The sequence below is a fragment of the Strix uralensis genome, chromosome 4, assembly GCF_047716275.1.
Source record: "Strix uralensis isolate ZFMK-TIS-50842 chromosome 4, bStrUra1, whole genome shotgun sequence".
Lineage (NCBI taxonomy): Eukaryota > Metazoa > Chordata > Aves > Strigiformes > Strigidae > Strix > Strix uralensis.
The window spans coordinates 665033-676849 of NC_133975.1; the positions used below are offsets into that span (position 1 = coordinate 665033).

Genomic DNA, 11817 nt, shown 5'->3' on the forward strand with positions numbered 1-11817 from the left:
CAAAAATGAGTTTTTTTTCACGGGGGGTTTCCCAGCCCTTTCCCCCCCACTTTTTGGCTTCTCAGCGCCGGCCCGACCCGAGGTGTCGCATCTCCGAAATTGGGGTCTGATGAGCAAAAATTGTCAGGCAATGACAAGTTGCCGTGGCAACCGCATCGCCCAGAGACGGGGGGCCCGGGCAGGTGTCCCCCCTCCTCCCCTCGGCCCCAACCGTGCGCGCTCGTCTCTTATTGGCTGCCCAGGTCCTTCGCCACGCCCCTTAGCGACAGTCCCGCCCCTTAGAGACGACCCCGCGGGGCTGCTCGGGAAGCCGCAGCCGAGGGGCGTGGCCTGGGGGGCGTGACCGATGAGAGGACGGACCAATAGGAGTGGCGGAGGGTGTGTCGGGGCCAATGGGAGGGAGGGGGGCGTGTCCCGGTAGTGGGAAGCGGGGAGCGGGTGGCGCGGCGGCGCCCGGGACGCACCGGTCGGGGGTGAGTGAAGGGGGGGACGGGGGCAGCGGGGCCGGAGAGGGACCCCCCGGGCTTCCCCGTCCCCGGGGCTGCGGCTTCTCCCCCCCTCCCCTCTCCCCACGTTGCTCCCTCCCGGTGGAACCGCCCCGGTCTCCCGCTGGGCTGGGACAAGACGCTCGCCCGGTCGCTGGCCCATTTCGCAGAGGGGAGCCCTGAGGCCGGGGGCCCATCCCCGCGTCCCCTCGTGCAAGCACCGGTGAGGGGTGAAAACACGGTGTGTCGGGGGGGTGTGGGGGGGTGCCTACACCCACGCGTGGCGGGGACCGGGGCCACGCGGGTGATGGCGGAGGCAGATTGGGGCCACCCAGCGCGGCTCGGTGTGCGTCAGCCCCGCCGCCGCCTCCTTCACGGCCTCGGGGTACCGGGGAGCCCTGGGGGCGGGGCGCTGAGCGCTGGGGACCCACTGCCCAGGGTGCCGGGGTGTGTGTGTGTGTGTTTGTGTGTGTGTGGGTCTGTCGGTGGGCTCCGTGGGGTGCCCACCCCCCCGGGGCTGCAGCCGGGGGGCGTCCTTGATCCCCTCAAGGGCACGGGGAGCCGGTGGGGCCCATGTTTGCCCCTGGGGTGCGGTGCCCCCGCCGCCCCTCCCCGGTCCCCGAGTGTCCCTGCCACTGTCCCCACGCTTTGCCCCTGCTCGGGGGGGGGGGCGCTTGCCTGTGATCCCCCCCGCACCCTTTCTAGGGAGCCGGACCCTGTCCTGGGGTCTCCCCCCACCCTGCGCTCCCCAGGGGCACCCCCAAATCCTGGGCTTTTCCTTCCCAGCTTTTTTCCAGCCTCGGTCATCTCGCCTTCAGGCAGCAGCAGGGTGGGGTGTGGGGGCCGTGGTGAGGGTCTGTGGCCCCCCTCCCCAGCCCCCCCAAGCCTCTGGAGAGGCTCCCTGCCCTTTCAGCTTCGCTTTTTAAAATTTTATTTTCCCCCAAGGCTGACGTTGATGCTTTTTTCCATGATTTTCCCTGTGCTCGGCAGGCTGGGCTGCTGACGGGGCCGTTTTGGGCACCTGCCTCCTACTGCTGGCTCCCTGGGGTGCCCAGCGCTGGGACCAGCTGCCCGGCGGGGTTACTAGCCCAATTTTGGGGTCCCATGGCCACGGGGCTGGTTGAGCCCCAGGGAGGAGTTTTAAGCCTCAGCCTCCATCACAGGAGTCTTTGGGGTGTCAGACCCTCAGCCTCCGGGTGGGTTTTGGGGGGCGGGTGTGAGCCCTGTGACCCCCAACCCAGCTCTGGTGGCTTGGTGTGTGTGGGGAGCAAGTGCCCACCCTGGGGCTGGCTGGGGGGTTGCTGGCGGCGTTACCCCCAAAAGCCATCAGAGGGGCTGCCCGTCGTGCTGCGCCCGCCCTGCCTGTGCCCGTCGCACCTCGGGGCAGGGCTGGGTGCAGGCCTGGGCGTGCTGCCCGCTGCTGCCCGCCGCTGCCTGACGCCCCTGAGCCGCAGGCAGGCTCCTCCCCGGCAGCTCGGTGCCGGAGCGGTGCCGGAGTCGCAGCCGCGCGGTGCCGTGTGGTGTCGGCGTCGTGGCCACGGTGCTCGCCTGGGCCTTGGCACCCGGCTAGACGTTCTGCCTGTCCCTGCCTAACCCTGCCTGTTCCCTCCCCAGCTCGGCGCGCAGCAGCGGCCCCGCACCATGGCCTCCGGCCCGTGCCTTTGAAGTTTCGGCAAGGACGAGCGCTGTGGGAACACATGGCTACTGCCGGCAAGGGTGAGTCCCAGGTAGCCCCCCCACAACCTGCCTACCCACCCCTCGCCCCCTCCCTGGGCTCCCTGCCCCGATGCGAGGCCAGTCTCTGAGTTTGATGCTCCTTCCTGGGGGAGTCCCCTCTGCCTGCAGGCAGGGATGGGGGGGCTGCCTGGAGCTGCCGGCTGCCTGCCCGGGGAGCAGACGAGCAGCTGTGGCGGACTGGGGGGATGTCACCCCTCCTTTTCTGTGAGCTGAGGGGGCTTGCGGCAGGGTGGGGACTCAGCCGCGGTGCCCCCCCTCCGGTGATCAATAAAATCCCCGGCACCCCCCTCCCCGGGCAGAGCTGCTGCGGGAGGCGATGGGTGCTGGGTCTCTCCCAGATCCCGTCTGCTTCCTCAAAAAACTCCGGTGGTGCCGGGCGCGGGGAGCCGGAGCTTTGTTGGTGCTGGGGTGGGGGGGGACCCTGAAAAGCCCCCAAAAGGCCACTTGGCAGCGCCCGGCTCTCCGCTGCGCCGAGACAAAGACCGAAGAGGCTCTTTGTGCTGCTGCTGGGCGTGATTTCATCTCCCTTTGTACGCCCGCTCTGGCGGCCGCCGCGCCCGGTGACCCTTTTGCCATGGCTGCGGTGGGACTCGAGATAAAACGCTCTAGCTCTGGGTGATTTTCTGCCTGTACCTTTGCCTGTACCTCTGCCTGTGCCTCCCCTCGCTGCCGGCAGTGTGCAGGATGCACAACTGCATTTTGCCCCCCTGCCGCCCCCCCCCCCCCCCCCCCCCCAAAATTTCCATGCCGGCCGGCTCCTGGTGTGGGTGGGTGTCTCTGCCCCACGCACCTGGCGCTGTGGAGGTGCCACCGTCACCCGCCCGGGTCTGTCCCTTCCTTCCTGGGCGAGGACAGTCCCTGTCACCCCCCACCCCGAGCCAGGACGGGGGCTCGGTGCAGTGCGAGGTCACCAGGATGCGTGCTGGCGGGTGACCCGCTTCCCATGACGGCTGCCACCTTCATCTTCCTCCCACCTCCCGAGGGTCTTCAGCCACGCCGAGGGGGCTAGCCGAGGCCAATGGCTGGGTGCCCTCCGCAGACGCTTGCCCCCAGGAGCTACGCATCTTCCCAGGCTTCTCCCAACGCCGTGTGACGAACTATTTGAGCTTTTCCCCACCGCGCTCCCGGCAGGCGTCAGGGCTCAGCTCCTCCGAGCCCTGCGCTGGCATTGGGATTCCTGACAGGAATCGGGCTGGGACCTCGTCACCGCGTGCGTGGTGGCCGTGCCCCGGCGTGGGGAGGGTCCCATCTGCGTCCCCCCACCGTGGCCACGTGCAGCTGCGAGCGCCTGAGTCTCCCCCTGCGCGCGGGGAAGGGATTTCTGCCGAGCTGTTCCGGCTGAACAATACCCGGTTATTAAATCTCCGGCGTTTCCAGCCTGCTGAGGCACAAAGAGCCTTTTCTTTAAGGAGCCGACAATCTGCTCCCAGCCGCTGCCAGATGGATGCAATCGGCAGCCGGACCGGGGGGTTTCTTGGGGCATGCTGAGGAGGAGGAGGAAGAGGAGCGGCTATTTTTTCTTGGAAGTCCCCAGAGAGCTTTTTGTTTGTGGCTCTGCGGGCTCCTGCCGGCCGCGGGGACCTCGGTGTCCCCAGGCAGGTGCCTGTCCTCACCGTGGCATTTTTGGGTCTCCCCGGGGCACTGTAGGGTTTGCTCCCCAACATGGAGAGCCCTGCCCAACCCCCTGGGGGGGTGGGAGCCCTTCCCCAGGGAAGGTGTCCTTGTCCCACCCGTGTCCTCTCCCCGTCTCCATTTGAGCTGCGAAAATCACGGGAGCGAGCCTGGGGGGATGGATGGGACCTCTGGATGTCGGCTGGTGGCAGGCCCCTGCTCTCCCCCCTGCTCAAAGGGCGAGCTCCCTGTGGCCACTGGTCACCGGTGGCCACGTGCCCCCTCCCTAGCCCGTGGGGCCTTTCTGAAATGAGAAAGGGGAAGGGGGGGAACTGGGGAATCCCATCTGTCTCTGGTGATGCTCTGGCCTCAGTCCATCCCTGGGGGCTGCGGGGGGGACACGGAGCTGGGGACGGGGTTTGGGGGTGACGCTGGGCTCTGTCCTTTCATCCCTCCTGCGCAGGCAGCAAGGCGAAGGGGGGGGGCGTGCGCTTCGCCCCCAACCAACCTGCCGAGGGGGCCCACGGCCACGTGCGCTTCGATGAGAAACTCCACGACTCGGCGGTGATGGTGACGCAGGAGAAGGACGGCAGCTTCCTCGTCAAGGTGGGAGCTGGGGGACGAGGAGGAGGTGGCGGGGGGGGTCCCCAGTGCCACCCTGAGCTCTCAGTCTGTGCTGGGGGAGTGGGTGAACCCCCTCAGCACTGCCTGTTGTGGCCCCTGAGCTGTGGGGCTCCTGCTGCCCACAGCTCGTGCCCGCTCTGGGGAGGTTTCCATCGCTGCCCCTCCGGGCATCGCTCTGTCTCCATTACAGTTCTCAGATCTGGGGGGGTTTCTGGTCCCACTTCCCCCTGGTGTACTTGGTGGGGGGGCACTGGGAGCACCCCAAGAACCCAGGTCTTTCCCTGCGGGTGGCTGTGATGCTCCTGGGGACACCAGGTATAAACGTGATGATTTACCCGTTTAGCCCCAATTCCTGCAGCTGCATCCAGCCTCTGCCAGTGGTGGGGGTGGCAGGTTTGGGGCCGGCTGAGGGGCTGGGGTGGCGCCCCTGGGCCGTGTTGCTGCTGCCTGATCTGGGCAGCATTTGTGGGGCTGTCAGGCCCAGATCCCGCAGGCTGGGGGTGGGACACGGGCCCCCTCTGGAAATGGGGGTCTGGTGGGGTGATGAGCAGCAGAGCCTGGTCTTGGCAGGGTCCTGGGGGACCCACTGGTCCTGCTACGCCCTGTTTGGGGGGAACAGGGACGTGGCACCGTCGCTTCTGCCCCTGTTTTGGGGGGGACGTGGCACCGTCGCTTCTGCCCCTGTTTTGGGGGGGACGTGGCACTGTCCCCTCTGGCCCTGTTTTGGGGGTTCAGGGCTGAGCTGGGTCTCCCCCTGCGCCCCAGCAGTGCTGTGCCTTCTCCTCGCTCCCCTCCAGCCCCGTGCCCGCAGCGGGGTCTGGGGGCAAGACAGGCCCCTTGGCAATGACCCGGAGGTGCAGGTTGCCAGTCCTCTGCCTGGAGCCACTTTCTGGTGGCCACTCCACCTGGCCCACAGCCTCCCCCTCCTTCCCAACCTCTTTTCTCCTGAGAAACAACCCCCTGGGCCAGCTCGCTCTGGTGCTGCGAGCGACAGAGCCACCTGAAACTCCCAGCTCTGAGTCAGAGATTTGTATCGGGCGGATGATGGGTGATCGCCCTCAAAACGGCAAGAAATTGCTCAGCGATTGCTGAGCTGTGGGTGGCTGTTATTATTTTTCCCCACCCGTGCCGTGCAGCGTGCCGCGGGCGCCCCGGCACTGCACGTGCCTCTCGGGGAGGAGGGAAGGAACGGGGGGGACACATTTAACCACACAGCTCTGGGGTGCGCCCTGCACCCCGCCACGTGTCTCAGAGGCAGGAGGAGACCCTCACCCTCTCCCCTACGGAGAAAAAGCTTTTTAGCGTCAGTCCCAAATATTTTTCCGCGCGGCCTTAAAGCTGCCTGTGGTCGTTTCTGTGTTGCCGTGATGCCTTGGGGCTGCTCATGGGTTTTACATCTCGGGGTGACAGATAAATACACACACAAATATCTATAAATATGGATTTACGGAGTGGTTGTGGGGCAGCCTGGAGCAGCACGGAAAACTGAGGGTGCCTGGATGAGCTGTGCCCGTGGCAGGGCTTGTCAGGGGGTTCCCTGTGAGTTTGGGGGGTACCCCACATCCCCAGGAGGGATTGGGCCCTCTCAGCTGGCCTGAATCCTGTCTGAGCTCTGGGTTGTGCTGCAGGGGGGTGGTTTGCAGCGTGGAAATGGCCCAAAATGGCTTTTTCTGAGCGTGATGGAGACGGACCCGGCTCTGCAAAGGCTCCGGGTTTCATTGTAGCGGCTTGTGGAAACCTCCGGGCGTGAAACGGCCGCCGGGTGCCTTCGCTTTACGCTGGGGAAATCGCTCTCTGCTCCCACAGCACTGAAGGGTGGTTGTTCCCGGGGGCTTTGCCCAGAATTGGTTATTTTTGCTGCTTGCTTCGTTAGGCCAAAACAGATGTTTGTTACCTTTTTCCCAATTATTTAGGAAACAGCCCCCCCCCCCCCCCCGAGCTCTCGGGTGCCGGATGCCTGGTGGGTCCCCAGGGTGGGATGATGTGGGTCGGTGCCCACCCAAGGCACGGCCTGACCCCCACCGTGTCCTGTCCCCCCCCTTGCAGGTGGGATTCCTGAAGATCCTCCACAAGTACGAGATCACGTTCCTCTTGCCCCCAGTGCAAAGGCTGGGGAAGGACGTTTGTGCCGTTCCCCTCCCCAGCCTCAACCTCAGAGTCATCGGCATCACCCCCCTGCCAGAAGGTAAGCTCCCCCCCTTTATCACCCCGTTTTTTCCCCCCTCATCCCCCTCTCTGTCCCCCTCCTTGTCTCCCCTTTATCCCCACAGCAGTCTCTGTGCTGGGTCCCAGACCCTGCCTTTGCTTTGATGCAGCGGGCAAGGGGTGAGCAGCAACGGGGGGGCGGGGGGCGCATTACCCAGGCCCTGGGGGGTGCTGCCAGGCCCAGCCATACCCCGAAGTGCCCATGGGGGTGACGGGGGGTGTCTGGCTCCCGCCGGGGCCCCATGGGGAGCACAAACCAAGCGCAGCCCCCTGGTCCCCAGACCCCAAACCTCGTCCTCCCCCTGAGCACGGCGGGGGGGTGACAAGCTGCTGGGGCTGTCCCCAACCTCTGGGGCTTTGGGGACAAGTCCTGCTGTGCCCGCTAGCCCTGAGGGTGCTGGCACTGCCCAGGGCGGCCGGATTTCTGCCGGGGCCGCGTCCCAGTGCTCGTCCCTTCAGCCTTTTACCCCACGGGGAAGGAATCCGTGTTCCCACCGCGCCTCCCGGGAGACGCTGACCCCGACCCCCGTGCTTGAGGAACGACTTTGGTGGCATTTTAATCCAGGAACCTGCTGAACAGAGTCCAGATGCGCTGGTATTTTTAGCACTTGCTCTGTCTGCTCTTTCTCTGCGCTGAGGGTCTGGCTAAAAAAGAGGCTGGAGCCGAAGGGGGGTCACGGCTCTGTCTGCCTCCCAGATTTTTGCTAATTTGTAGAGGAAAGGAAAATAATATCATGAAACGTAAGCGCTTGGCGTGGAGGCGATACCCAGGCCGTGGGGTTTGTGCCGGATCTGTGGCGGCTCAGCCCCCTCCGAGCCCGTGCTGGGGGCAGGACGGGGGGTCCCGCTGGCTGTTCCCCTCCCTCCTTCCCCCCCATTCTGGCTCCCCCAGCCCTCTGTCCCGCTTGCTCCATCGATTCTGTCACAGCCCACACCCGACCCTGCGGCTGTTCCTCCCTCCCGCGTCTCTCCGTAACTTATCGTCCGCGACTGAGAGGTTAAATGCTCTTTTACCCCAAATATTCATCCATCGGTTGCTGTTTCTGGTGGGTTCAGCTCAGCTTGGGGGAGGGCAGGAGGCGAGGAGGGGCAGTGGGTTTGCAGAGTGGAGCCCGCAGGCCGGTGGGGACGGGGACAAGGACAGGGACAGGCTCCTCTCCAAATGGGCTCGGTTTGGGCTCAGTTTGTTGCTGGCACATCCACGGGAGAAGGGAGCAGGGCCAGGGACAGCCCAGCGTCACCTTGGGCTGGGTGACAGCCGTCCTGAGGACCCGAGATCCGCTCCGAGGGGCCTGTGAAGTGCCTTGGGGCACTTTGTTGCCGTGCTGGCCCCTTCAGTAGCCAAGCGGCTCTTTTCCCGCACCCCCAGCTCCCCCCGTGCCGCGCAGGGTCCGACAGTGGGGCCGTGGCCAGCGAGGGCTGGGCTGTGGCTCTTCCCGCGCTGCTGCTGGCCCTGGCCCAGAAAAGCACTTAGAGCTTTATTTGCTTGAAGCTTCCCACTGCCTGGGCTTGGCGCCCGAGGTTTTGGGGAAAGGAGCCCTCCGGGGACCCGAAAGCGCCCCGGTGGGGCACAGAGGAGGCTGGTGTCTGTCCTCGGGGTGCTGGTGGCAGTGGGGCTCCCCTCCAGGCTCCGCTTCAGGCTGCGTGCAAGGATGGAACTTGCCACATTTGCCCGGCTGTGGGCCAAGTCCTGTCCCTGTGCTGTCAGTGGCCCCGGGGCCTGGCTCGGGGCTGTGGTTTGGCACGGCCGGGACAGGTGCCGGGTGGGCACGGGCTGGAGAAAAGGGGGCTCCCGGTTGCCCATTTTGCTGCGGTTTCTCCCTCCTTCCACCCCTGTTTCAGGGGGAGCACTAAAGCGCTGCCCTGCCCCCAGCTCCGCTCCCCTCGGCCCCACGCTCGGGGGTTGGGGGGAGCAGACGGGAGAATTCCTGGGGCCTGGAGGTGCTTCGCTCTCCTCCGTCCCCCCACGGTGCTTCCGAGCCCTGGGCTGAGCTTGTGGAGCCGACGGCTGCCTGGGCTCTGGAGCCTGCATGATTTTATTTCTCTTATTTTCCCCTTTTTTCCTTTTCTTGTTCCCCTTTTTTCCTTTTCTCGTTCCCCTTTTTTCCTTTTCTCGTTCCCCTTTTTTCCTTTTCTCGTTCCCCTTTTTTCCTTTTCTCGTTCCCCCTTTCCCCCTTTTATTTTTTGACCCCCCCGTTCCCCTTTTTTTCTTTTCCTGCCGCTGCAGCACCCCCCCGTGCCGTATCGAGGTGCCCCCCTGCAAGCTCTGCGGGGGCTGCCTGGCCACGCGCTCACACGCGGCTCGTGCCCCCCCGCCGAGGTTTGACTAATGCCTTTCTGCAGCTGCTTTAATTTTCTGCCTCTATTTATTTTCACATTGCGCTTTTTTCCCTCCCAATCAAACACAACTGCCTCCCCCCGCCCTGCCAGTGCTGCCCCTGCGCTGGGGGGCCGGGGCCAGCCTCCCCCTCTCTCCAAGCTTGGGGCTCCAAGGGGTTTTTTTGTGTCCCCTCTGCTCTAAAAGGAGAAAAACGTGGTGATTTTGGGTGTTCCCGGCTGGTGGGCGACCGTGGCGTTTGCCTGCTTAGGCCGCAGCACCATTTGCTGTGTCTGTGGAGCTTTATTTTTGGCGCTTCCCCGCGTCTCAGCGGCCTTGTCTGCGCCTGACGGAGCGGGGAAACTGAGGCACGGTGGGGGGGGACATGGTGGAGGGGGACACGGTGGGGGGGGACACGGAGCCCAGCGAGGCTTCAGCAGCGCCTTGGTGCTGGGGACGGGGCTGAATCAGCCGTGCCCAAAGCTCTGCTGCCTCTGGGTGCAGGCAGGGCAGGAAAAGTGCAGGCAGGGGAGGAAGAAAGTGCAGGCAGGAAGGTGGCAGCTCCGCGGGTGTCTCTGTCCCCAGGCTACAGCGTGAAGTGCGAGTACACGGCGCACAGGGAGGGCGTGCTGAAGGAGGAGATGGTCCTGGCCAGCGAGCTCAGCCAAGGCGCCGGGGTCAAGGTCGTGGTCCAGGCCCGTGTCATGGGTAAGGGGCCGCCGGTGGCCCAGGGACCTCACGCGCTTCCTGGGGTTTCGGCCCCTGCTCTGTCCTCCCCTCCTCTGTGTTCCCTGGCTCTGCTCCAGCCCCCCCTGCACCCCCTGACCCCTGCTCTGTCCACCCCATGTCTCCTGTTCCCTGCTCCATCCCTCCCTGCACCCCCCCCAGCCCCTGCTCCAACCCCCCTGCAACCCCCAGCCCTGTTTTGTCCCCCCTGTGCCCCCAGCTCTGCTGCAGCCCCCCTGCACCCCCTGGCCCCTGCTCCATTCCGCCCCCATGTCTCCCAGCCCCTGCTCTGTCCCCCCCCAGCCCCTGCTCCATCCCACCCTGCACCCCTCAGCCCTGTTCTGTCCCCCCTGTGTCCCCCAGCTCTGCTCCAGCCCCGCTGCACCCCGCAGCCCCTGCTCCGTCCCCCTCACGTCTCCCATCCCCTGCTCTGTCCCTCCGTCCCCCCCAGCCTCTGCTCCATCCCCCCCTGCACCCCCCAGCTCTTCTCCGTCCCCCCCATGCCCCCCAGCCCCCTGCTGCATCCCCCCTGTGCCCCCCCAGCCCTGCTCCGTGCCCCCCCAGCCCTGCTCCATCCCCCCTCCTTCCCCAAACCATCTCCCTCCACCTCTCCCAGTTCAGCCGCTGCAGACGTTCCCCACCTGGTGGACGCTTCTAAGAAATTGTCTAAACCCGATGATTTTCACCCCGAAAATCTGCAGCTCGGGGGCTGAAGCCGTAGGGCCCCCCCCGGTGAAGGGGTGCTGCACCCCCTGCCCCCCTGTCCCCCCAGCCCAGCCCGGGGGCTGTGGCCAAGCCCCCTGGGCTGCTCCTCTTGTCCAGCCACGGCTGCTCGGTTTTAATTTTAATTATTTTGCCTCCCTGCTGCCTAATTTGAGGTCGTTAATTAGCACCGCGTTTTGTTGCTTCGTGTGACACAGCGGCTGCTTTCAGCGGCATCTTCCCCGCGGCCGGTCCTGGTCTCCCACTTTGCTCCCCGACACCCTCCTCCTACCTCCCTGTCCCCACCCCAGCCCCCCTGTGCCCTGCAGCCCCCCAGCTGGGGGCCCCCCACATCCCCGCCCCCCACCCCCCCCTCGGGTGCCGACATCCCTTGTGCAGGGACCACGGGGAGGGGGGGGATGACAAGCACCTGTGAGCCTGAAAACTCCCCAAAATGGCTCTCAGAAAGGTGAAGCGAGCCCCGCCCCGGCCCCATCCTGGGGGTGGCAGCCCCCCAACTCTGTCCCTGTCCCCTCCCGCCCCCCAGACCGGCACCACGGCACGCCGATGCTCCTGGACGGGGTGCGCTGCGTTGGTGCGGAGCTGGAGTACGACTCGGAGCAGAGTGACTGGCACGGCTTCGACTAACCCCCGCCTTGCCCCCCCCCGGCCTGCGCAGCTCCTGAGGACGAAGCTCAAATTTTAAAAAGTTAAAAAAACCCAAAAACCCCTAAATTCTCCCCCTCACTGGTGGCAGTGGGTCCTGGGAGGGGGGACTGCAGCTCCGTGGAGCCGGGGGCAAGCTGCGGCCTCCCCGGCTGTGGCCACCACGCAGGCAGCATTCCCCCCCCCTCCCCGCTGCAGGCTCGGGGCGGGGGGGTGAGGGGGGTCCCCAAAGCGCAGGGGGGGCTCCCCAAATGCTGGAGCATCTCACCAGAGCCTCGGGGAAGGGCCCCGCTTGCTGCCTCCACCCGCTCTTGCTGCTTTCCCCTCGCTTTTCTCCCCAGCCCTCCCCAGGAGAGGGGATGTTTTCGGGGTGGGGGGGGCTGAGCCCCCCCCGGGTGAAATTTTGCCTCCTGGTGTGCGGAGCTGAGCTGGGCTGGGGGGGGAGGCCGGATCCCTGGTGCCCCCGGGGCTGGTGTCCCTGTGGCAGAGCCCGTTCTTGTCCTCATGTTGCAGCCAGTGTCTCAGTCTCCTTCCAGTTTGCTTTTTTCTCTTTTTTTTTCTCTTTTTGTTGGGTTTTTTTTTTGTTTTTTCCTGGTAAGAGCCCTGGTACCAGGACCAGAAGTGGCTCAGTTTCGAAAGCAACAGGAGGCTTTATGTGCCTATATATATATATAAATATATAGATATATATACACACATCTGTGTGTATGTTTGGGGTGTTTTTATGTACAAAAATCTATAGAG

At 65.2% G+C, this 11817-nt stretch overlaps 1 protein-coding gene across 2 annotated transcripts; it reads left to right on the plus strand.

Annotated features, from left to right (window-relative positions):
* The first annotated feature begins 431 nt into the window (after positions 1-431).
* Positions 432-11499, plus strand: ADISSP (adipose secreted signaling protein). Of its 2 annotated transcripts, none has more exons than XM_074865338.1 (6): positions 432-473; positions 2100-2201; positions 4297-4439; positions 6504-6642; positions 9565-9687; positions 10955-11499. In XM_074865338.1, exons 2-6 carry the CDS (start codon positions 2183-2185, stop codon positions 11053-11055), a joined length of 525 nt encoding a protein of 174 aa, XP_074721439.1. In that variant the 5' UTR covers positions 432-473; positions 2100-2182; the 3' UTR covers positions 11056-11499. The 2 variants fall into 2 exon arrangements, with proteins under 2 accessions (XP_074721439.1, XP_074721440.1); XM_074865339.1 differs by lacking the exon at positions 432-473 and adding an exon at positions 492-708.
* Positions 11500-11817: the final 318 nt, after the last annotated feature.

Excerpts from the sequence above, each read along its gene's own strand:
- ADISSP (XM_074865338.1), top strand. Across the intron at positions 4,440-6,503 it reads ACGGCAGCTTCCTCGTCAAG|GTGGGATTCCTGAAGATCCT; the intron begins GTGGGAGCTGGG and ends CCCCCCTTGCAG. Across the intron at positions 6,643-9,564 it reads CATCACCCCCCTGCCAGAAG|GCTACAGCGTGAAGTGCGAG; the intron begins GTAAGCTCCCCC and ends CTCTGTCCCCAG.